Here is a 22,966-nt window from a genome sequence, read left to right as displayed (position 1 = left end):
ACATAACTATTTATAACACCAACTTCCAGATTCTTTGTAAAATTTTAATAAAAAACAGGTAATGTGATAGCTGTATTTGCCTCTCCTTGAAAGAAATCTGCATTCATTATCTAACAAAATATTTTATTGGTATTTTTGATTTTTATATAATTTCTTAAACAGGTTACTCGATAAATATTTATGGATAATATTTACTTACTCCTAAACTGCCATTAATTTAAGAGTTTCAAAGCTTAGCTAGAATAAGAAGTTCAGACAGAAAGTGCTTTTAAACCCATGTAAGTGTCATTCTCCAGAAAAAAATCTTCCACCATATATACTGTATTAAAGGTTATACAGTGAGTTCATTCTGATAGTAAACTTATCAGGAATTCAAATGCATAAAGATATTTTTCAAGCCTTTTCAGTTTCCATTGAATATTGGTTATTCACGCACCAAACTTCAGTGGTGCTACCTCTGAGCCGCGTATTTATGTAGTGATATTATCATTTTAGCACTTGAAAGGTCAAATTTAATACAGCGACTCTACATACAAGAAGGCAGGAGAATCTGATTACTACCTCCTTTCCTACAAAATGAAATCACAGTTTCTCCATTAAAAGTCCCAATCCTCTTCACACACCCCTACCTTGCCCAATGCTTCCATCTTTTCCTGAAGTTTCTCTTTTGTACTCATCTTCCCTTAATGAAGAACATTAGTTTACCAAAGATCTCAGGTACACTCTGAGAATACTCATGAGAATTGATTCTACCAAATCCAGTTTTTATGAAACACTGAATTCAATACAAACACCAGTTTGGGGTGATAAAATTTGTTTTGTTTTGGTGGTTTGTTTCAAAAGAGGAAAAGAAAAAAAGTAGATATTTACATAATACTCAGGACCATTCTTACAAAAATTGAAATATCTTGATGGTTTCAGGTTTACAATTTCAGTTTCAAAAAAATTCTGATTACCTATCAGTAACCATTTTTCTTTTTTAAGTAAGCTCCATGTCCAGTGTGGGGCTTAAACTCATGACCCTGATATCAAGACCTGCACACTCTCCCAACTAAGTCAGCCAGGCACCCTATCAGTAACCATTTTTAAAAGCAAGAAAACACTCAAGCCATCCTCAAATATTTTGAAAGGCTATTATATGGAAGAACAATAAGGTTTGTTCTGAGTTGCCCTCAGAGCTTAAGTTAAGGACCAACAGACAGAAATCAGAGAAATGATTCCACTTCAATATAAGGAAGAATTTCTCCTGGTCCCTATAATTACAAAGTAATACATGGCCACTATAAAAGATTCATTAAGGATAAAAAAAACTATAAACAAAAATATAATAATCTCCACCCAGAAGCAACAACTATTAATGTTTTCAAATAGGGTGCCTGGGTGGTTCAGTTGGTTAAGTATCTGACTTGATTTCAGCTCAGGTCATGATCTCAGGGTTGTGAGGATCCATGCTTAAGATTCTCTGTCTCAAAAAAAAAAAAAAAAAGATTCTCTGTCTCCCTTTCCTCTCTCTTTCCCTCCCACCCTAAAAAAAAAAAGTATTTATGCACTGTTAAGACAGAGTTAAGATACTATATTTGCAATTTTATGTCTGTGTTTACCTCATTATTTTAAGCATCTTCCCATGTCAGCTAGTGGACTCCCAGTCACCATAGATGGTAGGAACTGGCCAACCATGTGTTAACAGTGTTATGGAGTGAACTGAAGTGCTCCAATCAGGAATGGTATACTACTGGATCTCTAAATGCTCTAATCCTGTGCTTCTATGGCTCTCAAGTTCCCAGGCCTATAACTCAATTAATTCTACACTTCTGTTGGGGCTTGAAATAAAATATTTGATGGCAAGCTGTTAGCATCACATCCAAGGAATTATATTCTCCAAGGAAATTTCTAATTTAATTACAGAATATGAGCCTCAGAGAACCCTCATGTCGTATTTCCCACTGTTCGCACTTCCTAATAACAGATATGATCTTATTGCAAGAGAAAGATGTGCTTGTCTTGGTACAATATACAAAGTAACCTACAAAACAACAGCCATCAAAAAACACTCCCAAGATACTGTCTTGGGGTCCAGGGGACTGTTTAATGATGTTATGTTACACAAGGTATGGCCCGTGATTCTGCACAGTAGGAAATGTGGTTTCATATTCCACGAGGAGGAAGTGAGTCTTTCCACCTGAAGGTCCTTCAATACTTCTCGTATCTCACAGCCAACCTAACAAAGAGAATGAGACCAAAGAAAAAAGAGACACAGGGAGCCTCAGCTAGAGAGACAGAGGACCGTGTGACCACTGCACCACTATCCACACGCAAAGGACCTTCCCTGAGGAAAGCAGTGCCTATCATAGAAACTGATCAGTAAAGACTCCATTAAGAAGATGACCCATTAGGCACCTGCAGGAAGTTAGGCTAAGAAAGTGGTAATGACCCTGAAGAGAAAAGATGTCTCGATGGAGACCAGACTGCAGCATGGTGTCTTTGGAGTCAGATAATCCCAGTCTAGAGTTCCTTCCCACTCTACTACTCACCAGCATGTTAACTGAAGCAAGTAAATCACCTCTCTGAAACTGTGTCTTTGCCATGATGATCAGATTATAATTTTTTTTGATCAGATGATAATTTAGATCATTTGAGTAGCACAGTATTTTACACCCAATTGAATTCAACACACTGCATCCCTTTTTATCATCAGCATTACTATGCCAGTATGCTGGTTCAGTCAATCCTATGCTTTTGTCATAGGGAGTTAAAGGGGCCCTTCAGGAATTGTCCTATGTCAGGTTTCTCAAACCATTTACAGCCTAGAGAGCCTGTTTTTCAAGTAAAAACAAATGAGCAGTGACAAATAAGGGACAATGTGCTAAATCAAAGATGAAGGGTTCTTCCTGTATCCTCACTCTGTGTGGACCCAAGAGTGTTCCACAAAACCTGAAGACTCAGCAGAGTATAACTTTTAAAACCACCAGTATGGGGATGGCTGAACAGTGCAGAATCTACAAACTGCTCTGCCAAGATTCTGGTGTCCAGAGAAGAGCAAACAGCTGAGACGCTCTTCATTTTCTATGCATCCCAGCACTAAGCTTATTTAGGTCTCAGTACGTGTAATATCACAGCATGTTTTTTCAGAGATAAATTTACATAAATTTATTCAAATAAATTAACATTCCAATCTGACTTCGTCCTTGGGAACATCAAATGTCAGTGCCTGGGTTAACATACAAGTCGTGCCAAAACACGTTGCGTTGTTTTTGCATTGTGTTTTTCACACCAAAAACTCCAAAGGACAGTAACCTTTTCTTTCTTTCCTTTTATTTTTCTTCTTTTTCTCAGTATCATCTGTTAATACATCCCTGATATTCCATGGGACAAAATATGTAAAGGATTTCAATACTAGCGATGTAAGGCAGGGAGGGGAATTATAATAAAGAAAACATACTTCATTTTTTAAAAAACAAAAAAGACACTGAAGTAAATCACATTTCAAAAACAAGCTGACTTGGGACACCTGGGTGGCTCATGGGTTGAGTGTCTGCCTTCAGCTAAGGGCGTGATCCTGGTCTGGGGATCAAGTCCCGTATCAGGCTCCCTGCGAGAAGCCTGCTTCTCCTTCTGCCTGTCTCTGCCACTCTCTCTGTGTCTCATGAATAAATAAAATCTTAAAAAAAGAAAAAAAAAAAAAACAAGTAGACTGGTTTTTGGAAGTCAAGTCATAATGTCCTAAAAGAATTCACTTCCCAAGGACAAGTAGTTGTCAATTTCACGAGAAAGGCACTTTTGTCCTAAAATTAAGCCAAATGGAAGCATAAGAACTCTAAATGGAGGGAAGAGCCACTTGGGTCACTTAAGAACCAGTGCCTTTTAGACATAAAAGTCTTTTATTATTCAAGCTGTAATTTTTACTTAGGAAATATATAAAATATGTTGTCAGAACCCAGGAATAAAACATCAATCAAATTCTCCTTCCTTCATACCAGTTTATATGGCCAACCCTACTGACATGTGACATGCTATCCCTACTCCCTTCATCTTTGTGCATGTCAACTTTTATTACAGATTAAATGGGGTCCTCCAAAAAAGAGGTACGTTCAAGTCCCCCAGTACCTCAGAATGTGACCTTATTTGGAAATAGAGTCTTTACAGGGCTGGGCCCTAATGCAATACGACTGGGGTCCTTATACAAAAGGAAAAATTTGGACACAAAGACACACACAAATGGAAGGGAAATAATGTGAAGATAGAGAATGCCACCCATAAGCCAAGGATACCTAAGGCTACCAGAAGCTAGGCAAGGGGCCTGGAACAGATTCTCTCTCACAGGCTCAGAAGGAACCAATCCAGCTGACACCATGATTTTAGAATTGTAGCCTCCAGAACTGGGAGACAATACACTTCTATTGTGTAAGCCACCAAGTAAGTAAGTGGGACTTTGTTATGGCCATCCTAGGAAATTACTACACTGTAGATGGTAGGAGAGCCAAAATCTCTACCTTTTCACTCTCCCAAATGCTCCTGTAGCCAGGTGTGACCACGTAACATAAATTGGAGCAATGAAATGTCAGTGGGAGTCCACCAAAGCTGGTATTGAAGGATTAAGAACATAGCAGAATGATCAGAACAAACGAGGGAAGCAGGGGGAGGAGGTGGAACACATCTCTGGTCCTTTAGGGCATCAGGCTGGCTCCCTAGAGCTCCCACAGAGCCACTGGACCAAGAAACACTCCAGTGGGGGAAATAAAGCCCTATGTGTGCCTAAAGAAGAACAAAAGAGCCATGTAGATAAACATTTGTGAGCTTGTATGAATTCTTTAACGTAGGAAATGACATAGAAATCAATCATGGCCATGTATTTTCTGTACATAATCATTTCTCATCCAGAGAATTAGCCAATTAGGAGATATCTAAAAGGAAGACAAAAATGTTTGCCTCAATTGCACACTAAAATGTCGCAACTTTCTGTCATTGTGCAAGACATCATCATTTCAAAAACACCTGTTACAAAATGTACTGGAATTTCAAGGCTAAATAACATCTATGCTCATTTAAAATTGCTAGGAACCTAACAGTAGGACATTCCTCGAAAAAAGTGGTTTCCAAGTGGGAGCAATTCTACTGTCTGAGGACATTTATCTGGAGACATCTTTGGTTGTCATAAATGAGGGGAAAAGTGGTGCTACTGATACCTAGTGGGTAGATGCCAGAGATGCTGCTAAATAGCGTACAATGTACAGAATGGGACCCTGACAAAGGATCATCCAACCTGAAATGTCAATAGTGCTAAGATCTAGTAAAGCTTTTAAAAAGAGAATGTGGTTTTGCTCTAAGCAGAAAAAACCAACTGAAAAAGTCTGGGTGGTGTCCGAATTCTGAGAATTGCAAACATAGGAATCACAATGAGTAGCAACTAGGTAAACAAGAATAGCAAGGTTCAGAAAGTAGGAGTTGACCTGAAGCCACGAATTTGCCAGGCCCAGCTTAAACTCAGCCTTGGGCATTCCCATGGGCATTACTCAACAGCTGGGTGTGCGTTTAACCATGACAGCTGGCAGGGGTGCACAGCCTCCTCAACAAACAGGTTCATCCATCTGTAGAGCTCCCATTCTGCAGAAACATTTCTCAGACAATATATGAAATCCATTTTCTCCTGATTTCACTTGAAGATGAGTCACACAAGACCTCAGCTATATGCTTGATTTCAGGCTTTTAAATAGTGAGAAGAGCTATTGAAAAAAATTACATGGTAGAAAAGGCACACAAAGACACTAAAAAGACTCTGAATCATTCTGATTTTTATGGGGGGCTGGGGGAGGCGTAGCCAGCTTAACCAATTTACATCATTTTGCTTTAGAAAATAAACACATACATCATGCTGACAATTTTGTGCCATGTTTCACATGCTGAATTAAAATAATTTTGGGAAAACAGAAGAGGGAAGCAATAAAACGAAATGGTAAAGAACCATTAGCGATTGAAGTACATCAACTGCTAGTCAAGGGGTCACTTGGGTTGCTCCTAAGAATATACATGAATTTTGGGAAAAAATTTTTAAAGATTTATTTATTTGAGAGCATGTGCATGTGCGCACACATGAGGGGAGGGGCGGGGGGTGAGAGAGAGAGAGAGAGCAAGAGAGAAAGTGAGACTTAAGCAGACTCTGTGCTGAGTGGGAAGCCCCATGCAGGGCTAAATCTCATGATCCAGAGATCACGACCTGAGCCGAAACCAAAAGCTGGACATTTAACCAACTGCGCCACCCAGGCACCCCAAATTTCAGAGAATTTTTAAAGAGAATTTAAAATGTTTGATCATTAAAGAAAATTGTCAAATGCAATCCCAAACTCTGAGTGAGTGGTTGCTCTGGGTATATTAGAAACATCAAAAGAGAGAGAGAAAAAAAAAAACAATTTCTCCTTCAAACCAGCATGAACTCACAGAAGAAATTGATCACAATGGAATTATACCATTGGGTATAATTTACTTGGGTATTATTGAATTGGGTATTATTTACTTTAAAAACTCATTAATTAGGACTTCAATAATTTGGATTTGATGGTCATTTAAGCGGAGTCAGGCTGAAGTTGACTCCGCTAAGCAAAGCTATAGAGTAAAGAAGCATTATTAATAGTATAAACGAGATAACAAAATTCTACAATCTTCAGTCATATACGTGACTTAAAACATCTTTCTCCATATGTTAAATAACTTCCTGAAAAGGCTGTTCAGGCACCATTACAAAGAGGAGAAGAGAGAGGAGGACAAGCAGGGGCAGCAAGAGTTAAATTTATCATCATTATTGGCCAGGCAGTGTGTTAAGGACTTCCTAACAATTTTTTTTATTTAATATTTTCAATAAACAATAACCTAGCAAAACAGGTACTCCTCCAGGTCTATGAGTATCTTATCTGCAATTCCAAAATTCAAATGCATCTGAAAACTGATGGCTTTTTCATAACTCTCTGATAAAGGGTTTGGCAGCAAAGCCTGACCCGAAATGACAGGAACCTCTTCAGTCCCGCTACATTCGTGTGATGGAGTTGCCACGGGTTCGGCTGCAGAACGATGAATGTGGCTGAGTATGGAGTGCTGCCCCAGACCCCACCGAGGGGCAACGTGCAAGAGCGTTTTCACCATTGCCGTTCTGTGTTACTATTTTACCTTTCTGAGTCCTGAAAAATTCTAAATTCAAAAAAACATTGCACCCCAGGGGGTTCAGATGAGGAGTGTGGCCCCAAAGCCTTCTCTGTCCAGTAGATTAGAATACAGAATCTCAGGGGCAGTCGTCTTAGGAACCTGTCCATGTCACACCTGGCATGAGCAAGTGTGCAGTAGAGACAGGATTCAGCACAGGTAGCTCTGACTCCAGAACCCTCCTCCGTAGTCAGCTGTCACTTAAGTGACTCTCTAGGCTCCCTAAATATGGTATATAATTGAAAGTAATAAAAACCACTGAGTGGCTCAGTGGTTGAGCGTCTGCCTTTGGCTCAAGTCCTGATCCCAGAGTCCTGAGATCAAGTCCCGCAACAGGCTCCCCACAGGGAGCCTGCTTCTCCCACTGCCTATGTCTCTGCCTCTCTCTCTCTCTCTCTCTCTCTCTCTGTCTCATGAATAAATAAAATCTTAAAAAAATAAAGTAATGAAAACCACATTTAGATGCTACAGCAAATTACTGTCCTTAAGAATCTTACAAGTGGCCATTTCCCACTCGCCTTTTTCCTGCTTTCCTCTTGGCTGGTCATTTCTCGGATCCTTTCCACAATGGCATCCTCCTTTGGCCCAGTCGTGCCCCAGCTGCCTCTAAGCAGGGCTGCGACTTTCTCCCTAAATGAGAAGTACTGGCTTCGCGAGGCTGCAGCCGCATCCACGCTGGCCTCTAGACTCTTCTCCAACTCACAAGACCTTTTCTTCAAGAGGTTCAGCTCCTGCTTCGAAGCATCCCAGACCTGCTGGCCAGCAAGCAGCCTCTCTTGGAGGATCCTAACTTCCATTTCAAGAGCTTCCTTTGTCTCTACAGCACTGAGCAAGTCCTGAAACAGTTACAGATAGTGAAGACAGGAATGTTAGCGACCATTGAGGGACACCTGCATTTGCTTCTCATTTACCTTGCTTACAGACTTCATGGAGTAAGGATTAACTTCATTACATTGTTTACTTTTTAAAATTTTATTTATTTATTTGCCAGAGAGAAAGAGAGCACAAGTAGGCAGAGTGTCAGGCAGAGGAGAGGGAGAAGTAGGCTCCCCAGTGAGGAGAGAACCTGATATGGGGTTCAAGCTCAGATCCCTGTGATCATGACCTGAGCCAAAGGCAGATGCTTAACTGAGCCCCCCAGGCACCCCTACATTCCCAGTTTAACTGTAAGTTCCCCACCATCTCATCATGAAGTTATTGAATTGTAAAGGCTATGTCAGGTAAACTTAGGTGCCTAGGAAAGAGAAGGGATATAAAATCACGGCTAGGAAAAGAAGGAAACTGACCTATAACCCTTTTCTGTGTAGACCTTGAGAAAGAGTTAATAAAAACAAATTGCTGACTAGCATGCTGGTAGAGGCAATCCACAGATAGAAATGTTTACAGAATTATCTGTTCTAGGGCACCTGGGTAGCTCAGTGGTTGAGTGTCTGCCTTCAGCTCAGATCCTGATCATGGGGTCCAGGGATCAAGTCCAGCATCGGGCTCCCTGCATGGAGCCTGCTTTTCCCTCTGCCTATGTCTCTGCCTCTCTCTGTGTGTCTCTTGTGAATAAATAAATAAAATCTTAAAAAAAAAAAGAACTATCTTCTCTAAAGCTTGATATACATGGAAATTGATTCTGAATAAACCATAAACCCTTAGAGTCCTACCTACTAAAAGTCCTACACACTAAAAATTGTTTAAAGAAAGATGCCTCCTTAACACTATTCTAAGTAATAGGGTAGCATTTTCATAAAAACATCAGTGCATAAAAGAGAATCAGATCTTTCTTTCAATACTCACTTACTGTGTATCTCTTTGTCTCATAAAACTGATAGATCCTAAAGAAAAGATACAGAAATATCCAGCCATTTGGTGGGTGGAAGAATTAAAAGTAGAGGGAAATAAAGTACCACACCAAAAATAATAATTTGAAAGAATATAATGTGTATTGTTAGGTTCACAAAAATAAATGAAAGGCATAAAGGAGGCTACCTGTGCACCTACTTCTATTTACTATAATCTAGAATGGTCAAAAGAGGCATAAAAGGGACATCTTTAAAAGTAATTTTAAAGGGGCACCTGGGTGGCTCAGTCGGTTAAGCAACTGTCTTAGGCTCAGGTCATGATTCCCAGGGTCCCAGGATCAAGCCCTGCATTGGGCTCTCAGCTCAGCAGGGAGTCTGCTTCTCCCTCTGCCCATCCCTCCGCTCCTGTTCTCTCAATGCTCTGTCTCTCTCTCAAATAAGTAAATAAAATCTTTAAAAATAATTTTAAAAAATTTGTTGATATCAATTTTTAAAATACATGAGTTCACATTAAGTAAGAATAAGTAACTTGATAACCAGCATTGCTACAGTATTGTAGCCTAGTTAACTGGCAAAAAAAAAAAAACAAAAAACAAAAAAAAAAAAGTTTTTTTTTTTTTTATTTAAAAGAGCATGTTAGGGTCAAATATCTTTGCATCACAGATTCTACCTCTAAACTCTAAGCCAGTAACATTTCAGGCTGCCAGTTAAAATACACTCATACCTTTTGCACCAGAACTTGACTTTAAAAGGAATTTATCTCCACCAACAGCTTGGAGACAAGAAAGACGTTCTTTAAAATGCTACTTCTTTACTTTTTATTTTATAAAAAGAGAATATCTTACTTTTTTTCTGGTGATTTCTTTTTTTAAATCAAGGAGTCCCTGGCATCAATTTGAAATAAAAGTCATCGAGTGTGGATAGGTAAGTTAGAGAAGCCTGGCCTTCAGAAAAGTAATGGCTAAACTAATTGTGGAACCTATTTTGTGAAATGCTTTGCTCAAGTCCTGGCAACAGCTCCCAGTTTCCCCATTCCCTTTAGATACCAGTCCTCTTTGCAGAGAAGCCCCACTGCTGCTAATTAAATTATGGCCCTCAAAGTAGAGTCAAGGACACTTTATCCCAAATACAATATTTTAACACTTTACAGATTTCTTTTCGGAGAGTAATACAATAGCTACTCAATTCAAGTAACCAGGATCCGTACTAATGATAATAAATTAGGCCCGTGTTTCACTTAGAAACGACCATCTAACATGCGGTTAGAAAACTCAAGGTTCCAAATTCAATGATGTAAAGATGAAAATTAATACTAATCCCCTTTAAGCTCTAGAATATTATATATTAACTTTTATGGAGAGAAGACCCCTAATGTAAAAGACAAGTTTCCATGACCCAGAGAGTGACATTTTTAACTAAGTACAAAAGATCCTCAAAATACACACACAAAAAAATATATCATTCATTTGAGTACTATAGACTGTCAGTTTGGAGTGTACTAATCAACTGGCAGCTCCACCCAGAGACCAATAAACATAACACTCCCTAACAAATCCAAAGCAGAAACCCTTACGACTGCTAAAAATCAGAAAATGCATGTGTGGGCATAAAATACAAAGGCACATGGCAGCAGGCCAGACTTCTTTTCTGGGCACGTTTCAGCCCAGTGAACTGTATGGTGCTTCTCACATGCAGTACAGGCCTTGGAAGCCACTGACAAGGCCTTAGGGATGGCCGTTTCCTCAGTGCTCTGATTAAGTGATTCAGGATTTAGAAGCACTAAGCCGATCTGCTGGAAACAGATGTCCTCAGACTACCAATGCAATTACCCACAGAGCTAGCAGAGACAGTGCTGGAGTGGAATCTGGTTGCATGGCTACCTCAAGGATACACTCAAGTAATGTGACATCAGTATCACTGGCCAGGTCCTGAAGACTGTTGTCAGACCACACTGACACACAGAATAAGAAACAAGTAGCTCCCTCGGAGCAAAAATCAGGGCTGACCTCCACATAGGAAATCACATTTGCAAAAAAGGACAGCCCTTATAGAGATAGTGATAAGGATCACCTGGTAAACAAAATTTTTTAACTTTTCATTTGTCTTTAGCTTTAGACCTACCAAATGCAAGAAATGAATAATGACCCCTTCACAATTACTTTTAACAAAAATGGTTGTAAATAATATGATTAAGGCATTCAATTTACCTTCCCAATTAAATGCATGTCTTTATCAATTCCCAACGAAAATCCATTAAGTGATGAAACCATTCAAAGGTTTTGTTTTGTTTTTTAATGCAATCGTCTCCTATTTTAATGGTGCTAACTATTATGTGGATTTGGATATGCCTGAGATCAAACTGCCTCTCAAAAATACATGATTAATTATCATCCAGTGGAAAACCTCCAGCTCGAGTTTAATTCATCCAACCCTAGACAAATTTTATAAAATTAAAAACCAGTTGACTACTTTTACCTACTGCAGTTAAAATTAACAAATAAACTTAGAAATTCTCCCCAAATAGGTGCTCTTATACATTGTTAGTGGGAGTGTGAATAGGTGTTATTCTGGTATAAACACCTACCAAAATAGAATATGCACATAACCTGTGGTCCAAGAATAGATCTGTAGGATGGATTACTAAATGTGGAAAATGACATATCTGCAAAGCTCTTTCATTAAAATACAGCAAAAAATTAGATACTACACAAAAATTCACTGATATGTGGGACACGTGGGTGGCTCAGTGGTTGAACGTTTGCCTTTGGCTCAGGTTGTGATCCCAGGGTCCTGTGATCAAGTCCTACATTGGGCTCCCTGCAGGGAGCATAACCCTCTACCTATGTCTCTGCCTCTCTCTGTATGTTTCTCTCATGAATAAATACACAAAATCTTTAAAAATAAATAAAGTGCTGAGTCAATTGTGATAGGAATACACACACACACATACACATACACCCCTTAGGCTGTCCCACTAGCATCATCAACCTTTGAAAATACTAAGAATTCAACTTAAATTTGAAATTCCTGTTATTGACAAACACAACACAAGTTGACAATGAATTTGGCTGCACATGAGGCCAACGAGTTCCTGGGCTTCACTACCATACTGAAAACAGTCTGCCCTGAACTGGTCAGAGTGTGCCTGGAGGACCATGGACAGTTCCCAGCTGGAAATTTTAAGAGGGACATTGTCAAAATGGAATGGATTCAGCATCACATGCTAGCATTAAAGCTGTAATAAAAATATTTATTGTAATTGTGTTATCTAAAATACTATTTTTATTTATTTTAAATGCATAGAATGAACCTAAGGCAAAGCTTGGAAGACTCAATTATAATTATAGAACAAAATGTAAATATTACAAACCTTGACAATGTAAATACAATAATAAAATAAAGGGAAGTAGAGTGAGAAGTAAAAAACTAAGAGGCATTAAATTCCTCTGACACTGTAGCAAAAAGTCTAAAACTACTATCTCACATTGGTGAATCAGTAATAGAAATGTATTCCTTTAAAAGTCTCAGTGGTAACTATCAGAAGCTAAGACATGAATGCCCCAGTAAGGCTAGAATTGGAAGCAGAGAGGGTTTTAAATTTTACTTCAGAGTCTTATAACAGTTTAATGTTTTATAATATGAGCAGATATTATTTTAGTGTTTATTTTCGTTTTAATTCCTCACCCAGAGGCTAGAATTTTCCCAACCTCACAAAGATGATAAGAAAGAAGGTTCAAAGTTTGAAAACTACAGGCTGTTTAACCAAAAGAAAAGACTTAGAAATCCATGATAAATGTCTTCAAATGCTTTAAAGTTAGCCATAAGAAAGAAATTTTATTTTATTCTATGAAGTTTCATTAAGGAAGAACCAGGATGAGGATGTAAATTATAGGGATGCTGATCCTGACTTGCTATAATGAAGAACAGTCAAACAATTAGAACTACACAGAGAGGGGCAAGGCACCTGGGGGCTGCAGTGGGTTGAGCAGCCAGCTCTTGATTTTGGCTCAGGTCATGATCTATAGTCATGGGATCGAGCCCTGCATCTGGGCTCCTAGCTCCATGCAGAGTCTGCCTGGGATTCTCTCTCCTCTCCTTCTCCCTCTTGCCCCTCCCACACATTCTCTCTCTCTCAAATAAATATTTAAAAAAGAAGAAGAACTATAGAGAGAATATAGACCTCCTTGTCCAGTAGTGAGTTCCCTGTCTCTGGAATAGTTCAAGGGAAGGCTGGAAATTAGCTAGACAGTAACATTTTAAAGATTCTGATTTCACATACAGGGTAATGTGATCTAGATTCTAAAAGGCCTTAAGGTCACTTCCAATGTCGTGAATCTAGGATAGTAAAGAGATCTATTCCTTTAGTAATTTATCCTAGTAAGTCCTCACTTCCAGGAACTTATTTCCATATGCCCGTACCCTTAAAATAATTTTTTCTTTGGATCCCTAAGTAAAAGTACATAACTAGGAAAAGGAAATAGGGCAGCCCAGGTGGTTCAGAGGTTTAGCACTGCCTAGGGCCTGATCCTGGAGGCCCAGGATCGGGTCCCACGTCAGGTTCCCTGCATGGAGCCCGCTTCTCCCTCTGCCTGTGTCTCTGCCCCCGCCCTCTCTGTGTCTCTCATGAATAAATAAATAAAATCTTTAATAAAAAAAGAAAAGGAAATAAAAACACTAAGCATCAATTATGTGATGGGCATGTCCTGACTACTTCATGTATGTTATGTCATGTCATGCAATGCTAAGAATAATTGTAAGAGATAGATCCTTAAATTATTTTTCTATTTTACAGACAAGAAACTGAGGCTCCAAGAGGTAAGGTCATGTGCCTCAGATCACACAGCCAAATGATTCTGGAGCCTGGATAAAAACCTGACAGCCTAGACTCTTAACCCCTCTACTCCCTGTTAACTGTTTTCATTCTGTTCTCTCTTTCATTCACTACTTTAGAGTAACAAACCAAAAAAAGCAAAAGGGACATCCTTCCAAACCAGACCTGCCTGACTCCAAAACCAATATTCTTTCTTAGCTTCAATGCTAGCTAGCAGAATTAAAGGAAATGTGAACAGTAAGAAAGAAATGAAGCTGTCTGAAATCCCATAAGTAAGTTTAGTTTCTGATCTGCTGATCTGAACTTATACAGTCTATAGAAAGTGCATGTGGCTTGTGTAAGGAAAGTGCTTACGTTTTTCAACACTAGATTATTTCAAAATAACTGAAAGAAAAAGTGCCAATCTTTGATAGTTGTTAAAACATACTTCAATATTAACTCAAGATTTTCAAGTAATATATTTTCCATACATATAATAAATCATCTTGATTTTTACTTGGGAAATTTTCATAAAGTAAAAGTCATTAAGTGAACAAAGTAATTAAGAAAAATGACAAAAGTTGAGTTTCGTAAAAATGGCACCCCAGCCTGCAAATACTACTACTTCTGAAGTCATTCTGGGCTTCACTAATAAAGCAAGTTTCCTAGCTCAAAAATAGAGCTTTAGAAAGCAGTATGAAGACCCTTCCTAAAGTCATTAATGTGTCACTAAAACCACATGACAGTATTTTTCAGTAGTAAATCTCTAGAGTCATAATCCTATGAATGAGCACTTTATTAAAGACCTCAAGTTTTTTATTGCCCATATATTTTTTTACAATTTTTATTATTTTGGCAGGAACTTCATTCCAAAATGAGTATGAGTTCCAAGTCTGAACAACATGGCATCATTTACAAGTAAAGGCACATATATGAAAAGAAATAGTTCTGGTTTTTGTTAAGGTGCTCTTAACACATTTTCTACTGCTAATCTTCAGAAATGTATTTTTATAGATAAATATTAAATTCTTCCTAATTTTCAAAGCTTGCTAATTTAATAATTACTATTTGTAATTGAATTAAAGTCATTCATTCACTAAGGAAATCTGCATAGCTACTTATTGCTGTTGTTCCACCAACAAGTAATTTTTGGCATCAGACTGGTATGTAAGAGATAGCTGTGAATGTACATGGCAAGGGGTTACTGATGATAACATAATCATGTAATGACCAAGATTAAAATCGCAGCCTTGCTACTTTGCTGCTACGTGAACATGGGCAAAGTACACTTAGCATAATGACTGTGCTAATGGTAAATGATCGATAAATGGTGACCATGTTAGTAATGACTGCTGATAACATTATGCAAAAATTCTGAGAGCCTTAAACTTCACTCAGAAGGCTAACTTGTATGTAAAATATTAAAAGTTTAATTTTGAAATAACTTTATATATACTGTAAGGCAAAGCAAACGAGTATATATTATGATTAGATTCAAAAAATATAAAACAAAAAGATATTTTAAAACTCTAAATATTGCTTTTAATTAAAAATACCAGTATTGGGGTACCTGGGTGGCTCAGTGGTTGAGCATCTGCCTTCAGCTTAGGGTGTGATACCAGGGTCCTAAGATAGAGTCCCACATCAGGCTCCCTACAGGGAGCCTGCTTTCCCTCTGCCTATGCCTCTGCCTCTCTCTGTGTGTCTCTCATGAATAAATAAAATCTTTTTAAAATAAAAAGATAAAAAATAAAAATACCAATATTAGTTTACTACTAAAAATGTATTTCTAGCTTTTTCCACCAAAAGAAATGATACCCCAACAGCAATGAGCACACCTACAGCCTAAATCTTGGTTTTAAGCACCATTCTCCAGTAAAAGGAACTAATGCTCCCTACGGAACAAGTTGATTTTAGTTTTGTGGTCTGAAAATTCTAAGTGAGCCTAAAATGCTGTATTCGGTCAGAAAAAGCAAGAAGTGTTAAAGGACTAGAGTCAGGTTATAAGATCACAGAGACCATCCAGAAGGGGCTGCTGCTGGGCCAATTTAGTGAATCTGGAGTACAAAAAAAAGTGATTGTAACATACTAAATAAATGAAAATCCATGTGTCCATAGAACTGAAAAGAAATAAAAAGCTATTCTCTACAGGAGAATAGAGCTAATAAGGAAACGGAATAGTAAAATTATAATACTACCTTTTTGCAATCCATGATGTAAATTAATCCAGGCAAGAATCAATGATGATAACACCACTTAGTAAAGTTAATGAGGAACAGAAATAACCTGCCAATTATCAGAAATAATGTCCCTTTATGCTAAAGAGATGGGCAATCAAATTTAGTGTCAGCCAATGAGTAATAACTAGCATTACTTGCCTACAACATGAAGTATACAACTTAACCTTTGAAATATCCTTGCCAGAAACATTTAACCTGAATCCAGTCTAGTCATTAACTAATTTTAAACTACATCTCCTTGGGACACCTGCGTAGCTCTGCAGTTGAGCATCTGCCTTCGGTTCAGGGCATGATCCCGGGATCCACTCCCACATCAGGCTCCCCAGAGGGAGCCCGCTTCTCCCCCCTCTGCCTATGTCTCTGCCCCTCTCTGTGTCTCTCATGAAAAACTAAATAAAATCTTAAAAATATGTATATACTACATCTTCTTTACCTCTTAATTGTCTCTTATGTATTTTCTTAACTGATTGCCCTGGCTCACTTTCACTTTTGAAAATTCATCATTATTATTAATCCCATTATTAGTTTCTTTGTTGCAAAAATATAAAAATATAACTGAAAGATTATAGAGTGTTCAAAAATCATACAATTTGCATGCTCAAACAGGGTTTTAGGTAATTTGAAAAGAACAAACAATTCATTGTGCAAATAAAGGTCTAGTTAGCATTGAGGCACTTCCTTTTGACAGTATCTTCTAAATAATACCTATATCCTTCGTCCTCGCAAGTATATGTCAAGGGTTTTGTCTAATTATTGATACATTCTCATGCATGACAAATAATAAATGATTATGCATAGCAGCCTTGCTCATAATAGTGCGTGGTATATTACCATTTTGTATTAAAGATAAATATAATGCAAAAAAGAAAAATATATAATGCAGAGCCTGTTGCCATTTGTATTAAAATTAAATAAAAAAGAATAAGTATATAAATCATAGAACATATCTAGAAAGGTATATATAAAATAATTGTTGACAGAGAACAACTGGGTGGGTGGTGGGAGGGGGTAGGGGAAGATTTTCACCATATACCCTTATGTCTATTTGGAACTTTGTATCTGCTGGATGCATTACCTATTAGTCCAAAAAAATTAATGTGTGAGTTTTAAAAATCCTTCAAGTCTAACTGAAGTCGGACATAGTCTCAAAAAACTCTACTTTTAAATGTGTTGTATTTCTTTTTTTTCTAATTAGGGAAAAACTGTATCAAATGGCCTGCTCAGGTCACTGAGTTCCCCCCACAGGCCTCCTGCTGACAGCAGCCTTTGGAAACTGTGGTCAGTAATGCCAGTGTGCTCACCCACATCTGGTTTTCAATTTCTGCTTTATAAACATGATCAGAGATGCACACTCACACTTCACATACTGTACCTGGTTCAGCTTGCCTTTCTCTTTAGTGCAGGAGGCAGCTTTTTCCTGCGCTCTGTTTACTTCTGAAACCAGCCTCATGATGGTTTCTCTGCTAGCTTTTGCTTCCATCTCATGGACATTTATAGTCTCTTCAAGAGTAACAATCTGTCCTTTGACGAATGCATTTTCTTCGCACAGCTCTCTAAGCTGAAGAGAAAGCAATTACAGCTATCCTATAAAAATTAACAATTTCATACCGCTTCCTCCAAGCAACTCTGATCTACATACCCTGCTGACTGCATTATCACATGAAACCACTGAAAGCACTATTCCTCCCTCCACTCAAAAGAACACATTTTCAAATGCAGCTTCTAAACTCTGTTGTTATGCACAGACCCAGTGATCAAATTAAAATTAATCAAAAGATAGCTCCAGGGCAACATTGCTGAGAGTCTTGCCAAATGCTTCCCAACAGAGCCAGCGTCAGCAAGCCCCCAGTTTAAATAATCAAGGAAAGGTGATGGTCTACAGAGATTACAGCGGGCGAGGAAGCAAAGGAGTTCTATTCTGCCCACGTCCCCTGGCACCAACTGCATGCAAGGCACTACCTGGCACAGGGAGGAAATACGGAGAAGAAAGCCGGACTCTTTTTAAAAAGAAAATCTTTCTAATTAATACAAGCACAGAAAAATCCTGAATAACATGCTCATACAGTGGCTACCATTGGGATTAGTAGAGCTTTTCACTCTCTATGTTGTGCATTTGGATTGTCAGCTGAAAGCATTAATAAGATTTGTTAAGATCTACAAGTAGAGAAAATGAAATCAGACACGCTTGTTGGCCCAGGGAACCAGCCCTGTAGACACCTTAGCCTGTTAAGGCCATGAGGACGCCTACAGGAAGAGCTAGGACCCCACATTACAGAGTCAGTATCTGTGTTATGACACTCTGGGGGGAGGAACACAGCTTTCAGCCTCAGCACCTGGCCAACATGGTGCCCTGCTCCCAACTCAGGGCTGTTTCCACTCTCTTAAATACATTTCCACATATGTGTATGCTCAGTCCCCAACATCTTTCAAAGTCTCAACTTCAGAAGGCAAGCTGGTGCAGCCACTCTGCAAAACTGTGGACTTGCCTCAGGAAGTAGAAAACAGAGCTACTCTAAGACCCAGCAATTGCACTACTAGGTATTTACCCCAAAGATACAAATGTGATGATCCAAAGGGGCACTTGTACCCCAATGTTTATAGCAGCAATATCACAATAGCCAAGCTGTGGAAAGAGCCAAGATGTCCATCGACAGATGAATGGATAAAGAAGATGTGATATATGTACAATGGAATATTACTCAACCATGAAAAAAATGAAATCTTGCCATTTATAACGATATGGATGGAACTAGAGGGTATCATGCTAAGTGAAATAAGCTAATGAGAAAAAGACAAATACCATATGATCACCCATATGTAGAATTTTGACACAAAACAAAGGTTCATAGGGGAAGAAAGGGAAAAATAAGACTAAGTCAGAGAGGGAGAAAAACCATAAGAGACTCTTAATCATAGGAAACAAACTGAGGTTGCTGGAAGGGATAGGGTGGGGGATGGGGTAATTGGGTGATGGGCATTAAGGAAGGCATGTGATGTAATGAGCATTGGGTGTTATATAAGACTAATGAATCGCTGAACTCTATCTCTGAAACTAATAATACACTATTGTTAATTAATTGAATTTAAAAAATAATTTTAATAAATGCCCCTACCTCAAGGGGCACTCCTCAGCCTGTCTCCCTAAACTAGCCTGCCATGCCTCTAAATATGCCTCATTCTCTATCTCCACATCCCCATTTGTTTTTCTTCACCTTTACTATGTGGGATATTAGTTATATATTTCTTCATTGTCTCACAGTAACAAACTTCTAGAAGAGCACAGATTTAGTCTTATCTCATTCACTGTGGCACCACCAGCACCTGGGACCTCATCTAGCAGAGAGTAGTCACTCACTAAATATCTGGAAAATGGGGGCACCTGGGTGGCTCAGTCGGTTAAGCATCTGCCTTCAGCTCAGGTCATGATCTCAGGGTCCTGGGATCAAGCCCCACATCTGGCTCTCTGCTCAGCAGGGAGCCTGCTTCTCCCTCTCCCTCTGCTTCTCCACCTACTTGTGCACTCTCTCTCTCTCTCTCTCAAATAAATAAATAAAATCTTTCTTAAAAATAAAGACAAATAAATATCTGTGAAATAGATCAATGTCAAATAAGTCCTTAGGAATGCGTTCTTGGTTTCTTGGGAGCGTGTGTGCACATGTGGTTAGGAAACCATTAGGAAATGGTCTAAAAACTGAAGGAGTGGTTTTGTTCCCCTTCTCAGGGGAACTCCTAGTAAATATTGATCAAGACAACAGCCTTTCTGCTCTTGGCCAGTGACTTTTTTTTTTTTTTTAATTTGAGATGCTGAAGCCCTAGAATCCCAGAATCTGTTTTAAAATATAGTTTCTTCTGTTATTCAGGTACATGAGGTGAACAGATCTAGAGAGAGCCGCCATTGAAAAACCATGTGTTACTCACAGTTCTCAAGAGGAGGGGGCACAATCGTTTCTGGGCCTTTTGGCTAAGATCAAGTGTAGTAAGAAGAGGGGGCACACCATGCCATAGCCACACAAGGAGGCACTGGGTCAGTCAGGAGATTTGGACAGCAAGAGAAAACCAGGGGCAAGAGTCCCTACTGCAGTTTCTCCGGGAAGGAGTAAGTGAGGTGAAGGAAGCAGGTTTGGGTTTGGCTAGTTTGAGAAATCTGAGGGGTGCAGGGACTGTTCCTAGTTGTCTGGTACCTAGCCCTGTGGTGATTAGGGGAGCTGGACAGTGGCCCAGAGCCTGAGACAGAAAATGGCTGCAATGTGGGAGCAGTTCGTTTGCATATTGAAGCCCTGCTCCTGGGAGAGTCATTTATAAGGAACTGGCTAACCCTCTGAGTCAGTCTCTCCTGGGTCAGCAAGGAGAATGTCAAAGCATTTGAAATACAGAAAACAATGAGGCATAATTCATACAGTATCAACTCCCAGACTAGCATGTGGAGCTAGGCTCTGATGTGGGGAAAGTGTTTCATAAAAGGAGAGGTTCTTCATTCTCTTTTCCCCATCATGTGGCTTTACAAACAATCTCCCAAGCTACACTGCCCTGTGGACTTTTATAGCCAGGCTCCTGGTCACTATTGAGCAACAAGGAAGAGGAGATGCATCCAGAACTCTCAAGGTTATCAGGCCTGAGCTTTCAAAACCCATCAGTGAAGTGGAACACTTCTTGAAGTTAACTGAAATGATTTTACAGCTTTCAGGAAATACAGTGGGGAAGCTTACTAATAAAAGTCTGAGAAGTGGCCTTTAAGAATGGCTGCATAGAAGAAAGAAATTGAAGAAGACACAAATAAATGGAAAGGTATTCTGTGCTCATGGACTGGAAGAGTTAATATTGTTAAAATGTCTCTATTACTCAAAGCAACCTATAGATTCACAGTCTCTTCAATAAGCAGTGTTGAGAAAACTGGACAGACACATGCAAAAGAAAAAACTAGACTACCATCTTATAGCTCATACAAAAATGAACTCAAAATGGATTAAAGATTTGAATATAAGACATGAAACCATAAAATTCCTGGAAGAAAACACAGGCAGTAAGCTCCTTGACATCAGTCTTGGCAATGTATTTTTTTTTTTTTTGATCTGACTCCAAAAGCAAAGGCAATAAAAGCAAAAGTGAACAAGTAAGATTACATCATGGCAAAGAAAACCATCAATAAGATGAAAAGGCAACCTACTGAATGGGAAGAAAATATCTGAAAATCATATACCTCATAAGGGGTTAATATCGAAAATATATAAAGAACTCATAGAGGAAAAAAACAGGCAGAGGACTTGAATAGCCATTTCTCCAAAGATGACATACAGATGGAAAAGAGACCCATGAAAAGATGTTCAACATCATTCACCATCCAGGAAATACAAATCCAAACCAAGTGAGGTTTCAGTTTACATTTGTCAGAATGGCTAATATCAAAAAGATAAAAAATAACTGTGGGAGAAGATGTGGAGAAAGGGGAAACGTTGTGCGCTATGGCTAGGAATGCAAATTGGTGCAGCCACTATGGGAAACAGAATGGAGATTCCTCAGAAAATTAAAAATAGAATTACCACACAATCCAGAAATTCCACTTCTGAGTATTTATCCCAAGAAAATAATAACACTATTTAGAAAAGATTTATGTGGATTGCCTGGGTGGCTCTGTAGGTTAAGCATCTGACTCTTGATTTCTGCTTAGGTCATGATCTCAGGGTCCTAGGATCAAGCCCCACATGAGTCTCCATGCTCAGCATGGACTCAGCCTATCCCCCTTCCTCTGCTCCTCACCCTGCTCATGCTCACACACTCTATCTTTCTAAAATGAATAAAGAAAATATATATGCACTCATATGTTCATTACAGCATTATTTACAATAACTGAGCTATGGAAACAACCTAAGTGTCTATCAATAGATGAATAAAGATACATGTATAAAAATTACATATATATGTAAAATTATATACATAAAAAAGTATATATATAAAATCTGCAATACTACTCAGCCATTAAAGAGAATGAAATGGAGTGCCTGGGTGGCTCAGTCAGTTAAGCATCCAACTTTGATTTTGGCTCAGGGTCATGAGATGGAACCCTAAGCTGGGCTCTGTGCTGGGCATGGAACCTGCTTAAGATTCTCTCTCTTCTGGGATGCCTGGGTGGCTCAGTGGTTGAGCATCTGCCTTTGGCTCAAGGCATGATCCCGGGGTCCTTGGATCAAGCCCCGCATTAGGCTCCCTGCGGAGCGCCCGCTTCTCCCTCTGCCTCTCTCTGTGTGTCTCTCATGAATAAATAAATAAAATCTTCAAAAAAAAAAAAAAAAAAAAGATTCACTCTCTCCCTCTCTCTCTGCCCACCCTACCAGAGAGAGAATAAAATTTTGCCATTTGTGACAACATGGATGGACTTTGACAGTATTATGCTAAGTGAAATAAGTCAGAGAAAAATAATTACTCTATGATTTCACTTATATGTGGAATCTAAAAAACAAATGAGCAAACAAAACAAAAGCTCAAGAATATGAAGAACAGAGCAGTTGTTGCCAGTGGGGGGAGGATTGTGGAGTGGGTGAAATGGGTGAAGGTGGTTGGGAGGTACAGACTTCCAGCTGTGAAATGAATAGGTGATAGAGATGTGGTATGCAGCATGGTGATTACAGTCAAAGGTATCATAGTACATATCTGAAAGTTGCCAGAAAAGTATCTCTTGAAAGTTCTCATCCCAAGAAAAAAAATAATAAATTTTTTCTAACTTTTCATGGTGACAGATGGTGACCAGACTTATTATGGTGATCATTTCACAGTGTACACAAGTGTTGAATCATTACCCTGTACCCCTGAAATGAATATAATGTCGCATGTCAATTACACCCGAATTTTAATTTAAAAAAAAATTGGCTGCAAGAAGATCTGTCAGGAAGCAAGGGTATGAAAGGTGTGAAATGAGCAAAGACATGGTGAGAGCTCCAACACTG

General features: G+C 38.8%; 1 protein-coding gene across 8 annotated transcripts in view; it reads right to left on the bottom strand.

Moving 5' to 3' along the window:
• Positions 1-22,966, bottom strand: part of CCDC170 (coiled-coil domain containing 170) — a 98,279-nt gene that overhangs the window by 28,183 nt on the left and 47,130 nt on the right. For 6 of the 8 annotated variants that reach the window (XR_012031785.1, XM_072827979.1, XM_072827963.1 and 3 more), the window contains 2 exons: positions 17,401-17,586; positions 7,707-8,024 (listed from right to left, as the gene is read on the bottom strand). Coding sequence is in view for 7 of the 8 variants with exons in the window: in XM_072827979.1 (XP_072684080.1) it covers positions 7,707-8,024; positions 17,401-17,586 (504 nt within the window). In the remaining variant the exon portion in view is untranslated. The remainder of the gene's footprint in view (positions 1-7,706; positions 8,025-17,400; positions 17,587-22,966) is intronic. The other 2 variants (XM_072827998.1, XM_072827983.1) reach the window with 2 other exon arrangements.

The sequence above is a fragment of the Canis lupus genome, chromosome 1, assembly GCF_048164855.1.
Source record: "Canis lupus baileyi chromosome 1, mCanLup2.hap1, whole genome shotgun sequence".
Classification (NCBI taxonomy): Eukaryota; Metazoa; Chordata; class Mammalia; order Carnivora; family Canidae; genus Canis; species Canis lupus.
The sequence above is the reverse complement of the archived record's forward strand: the minus strand, read 5'-3'. Positions and strand labels throughout refer to the sequence as shown.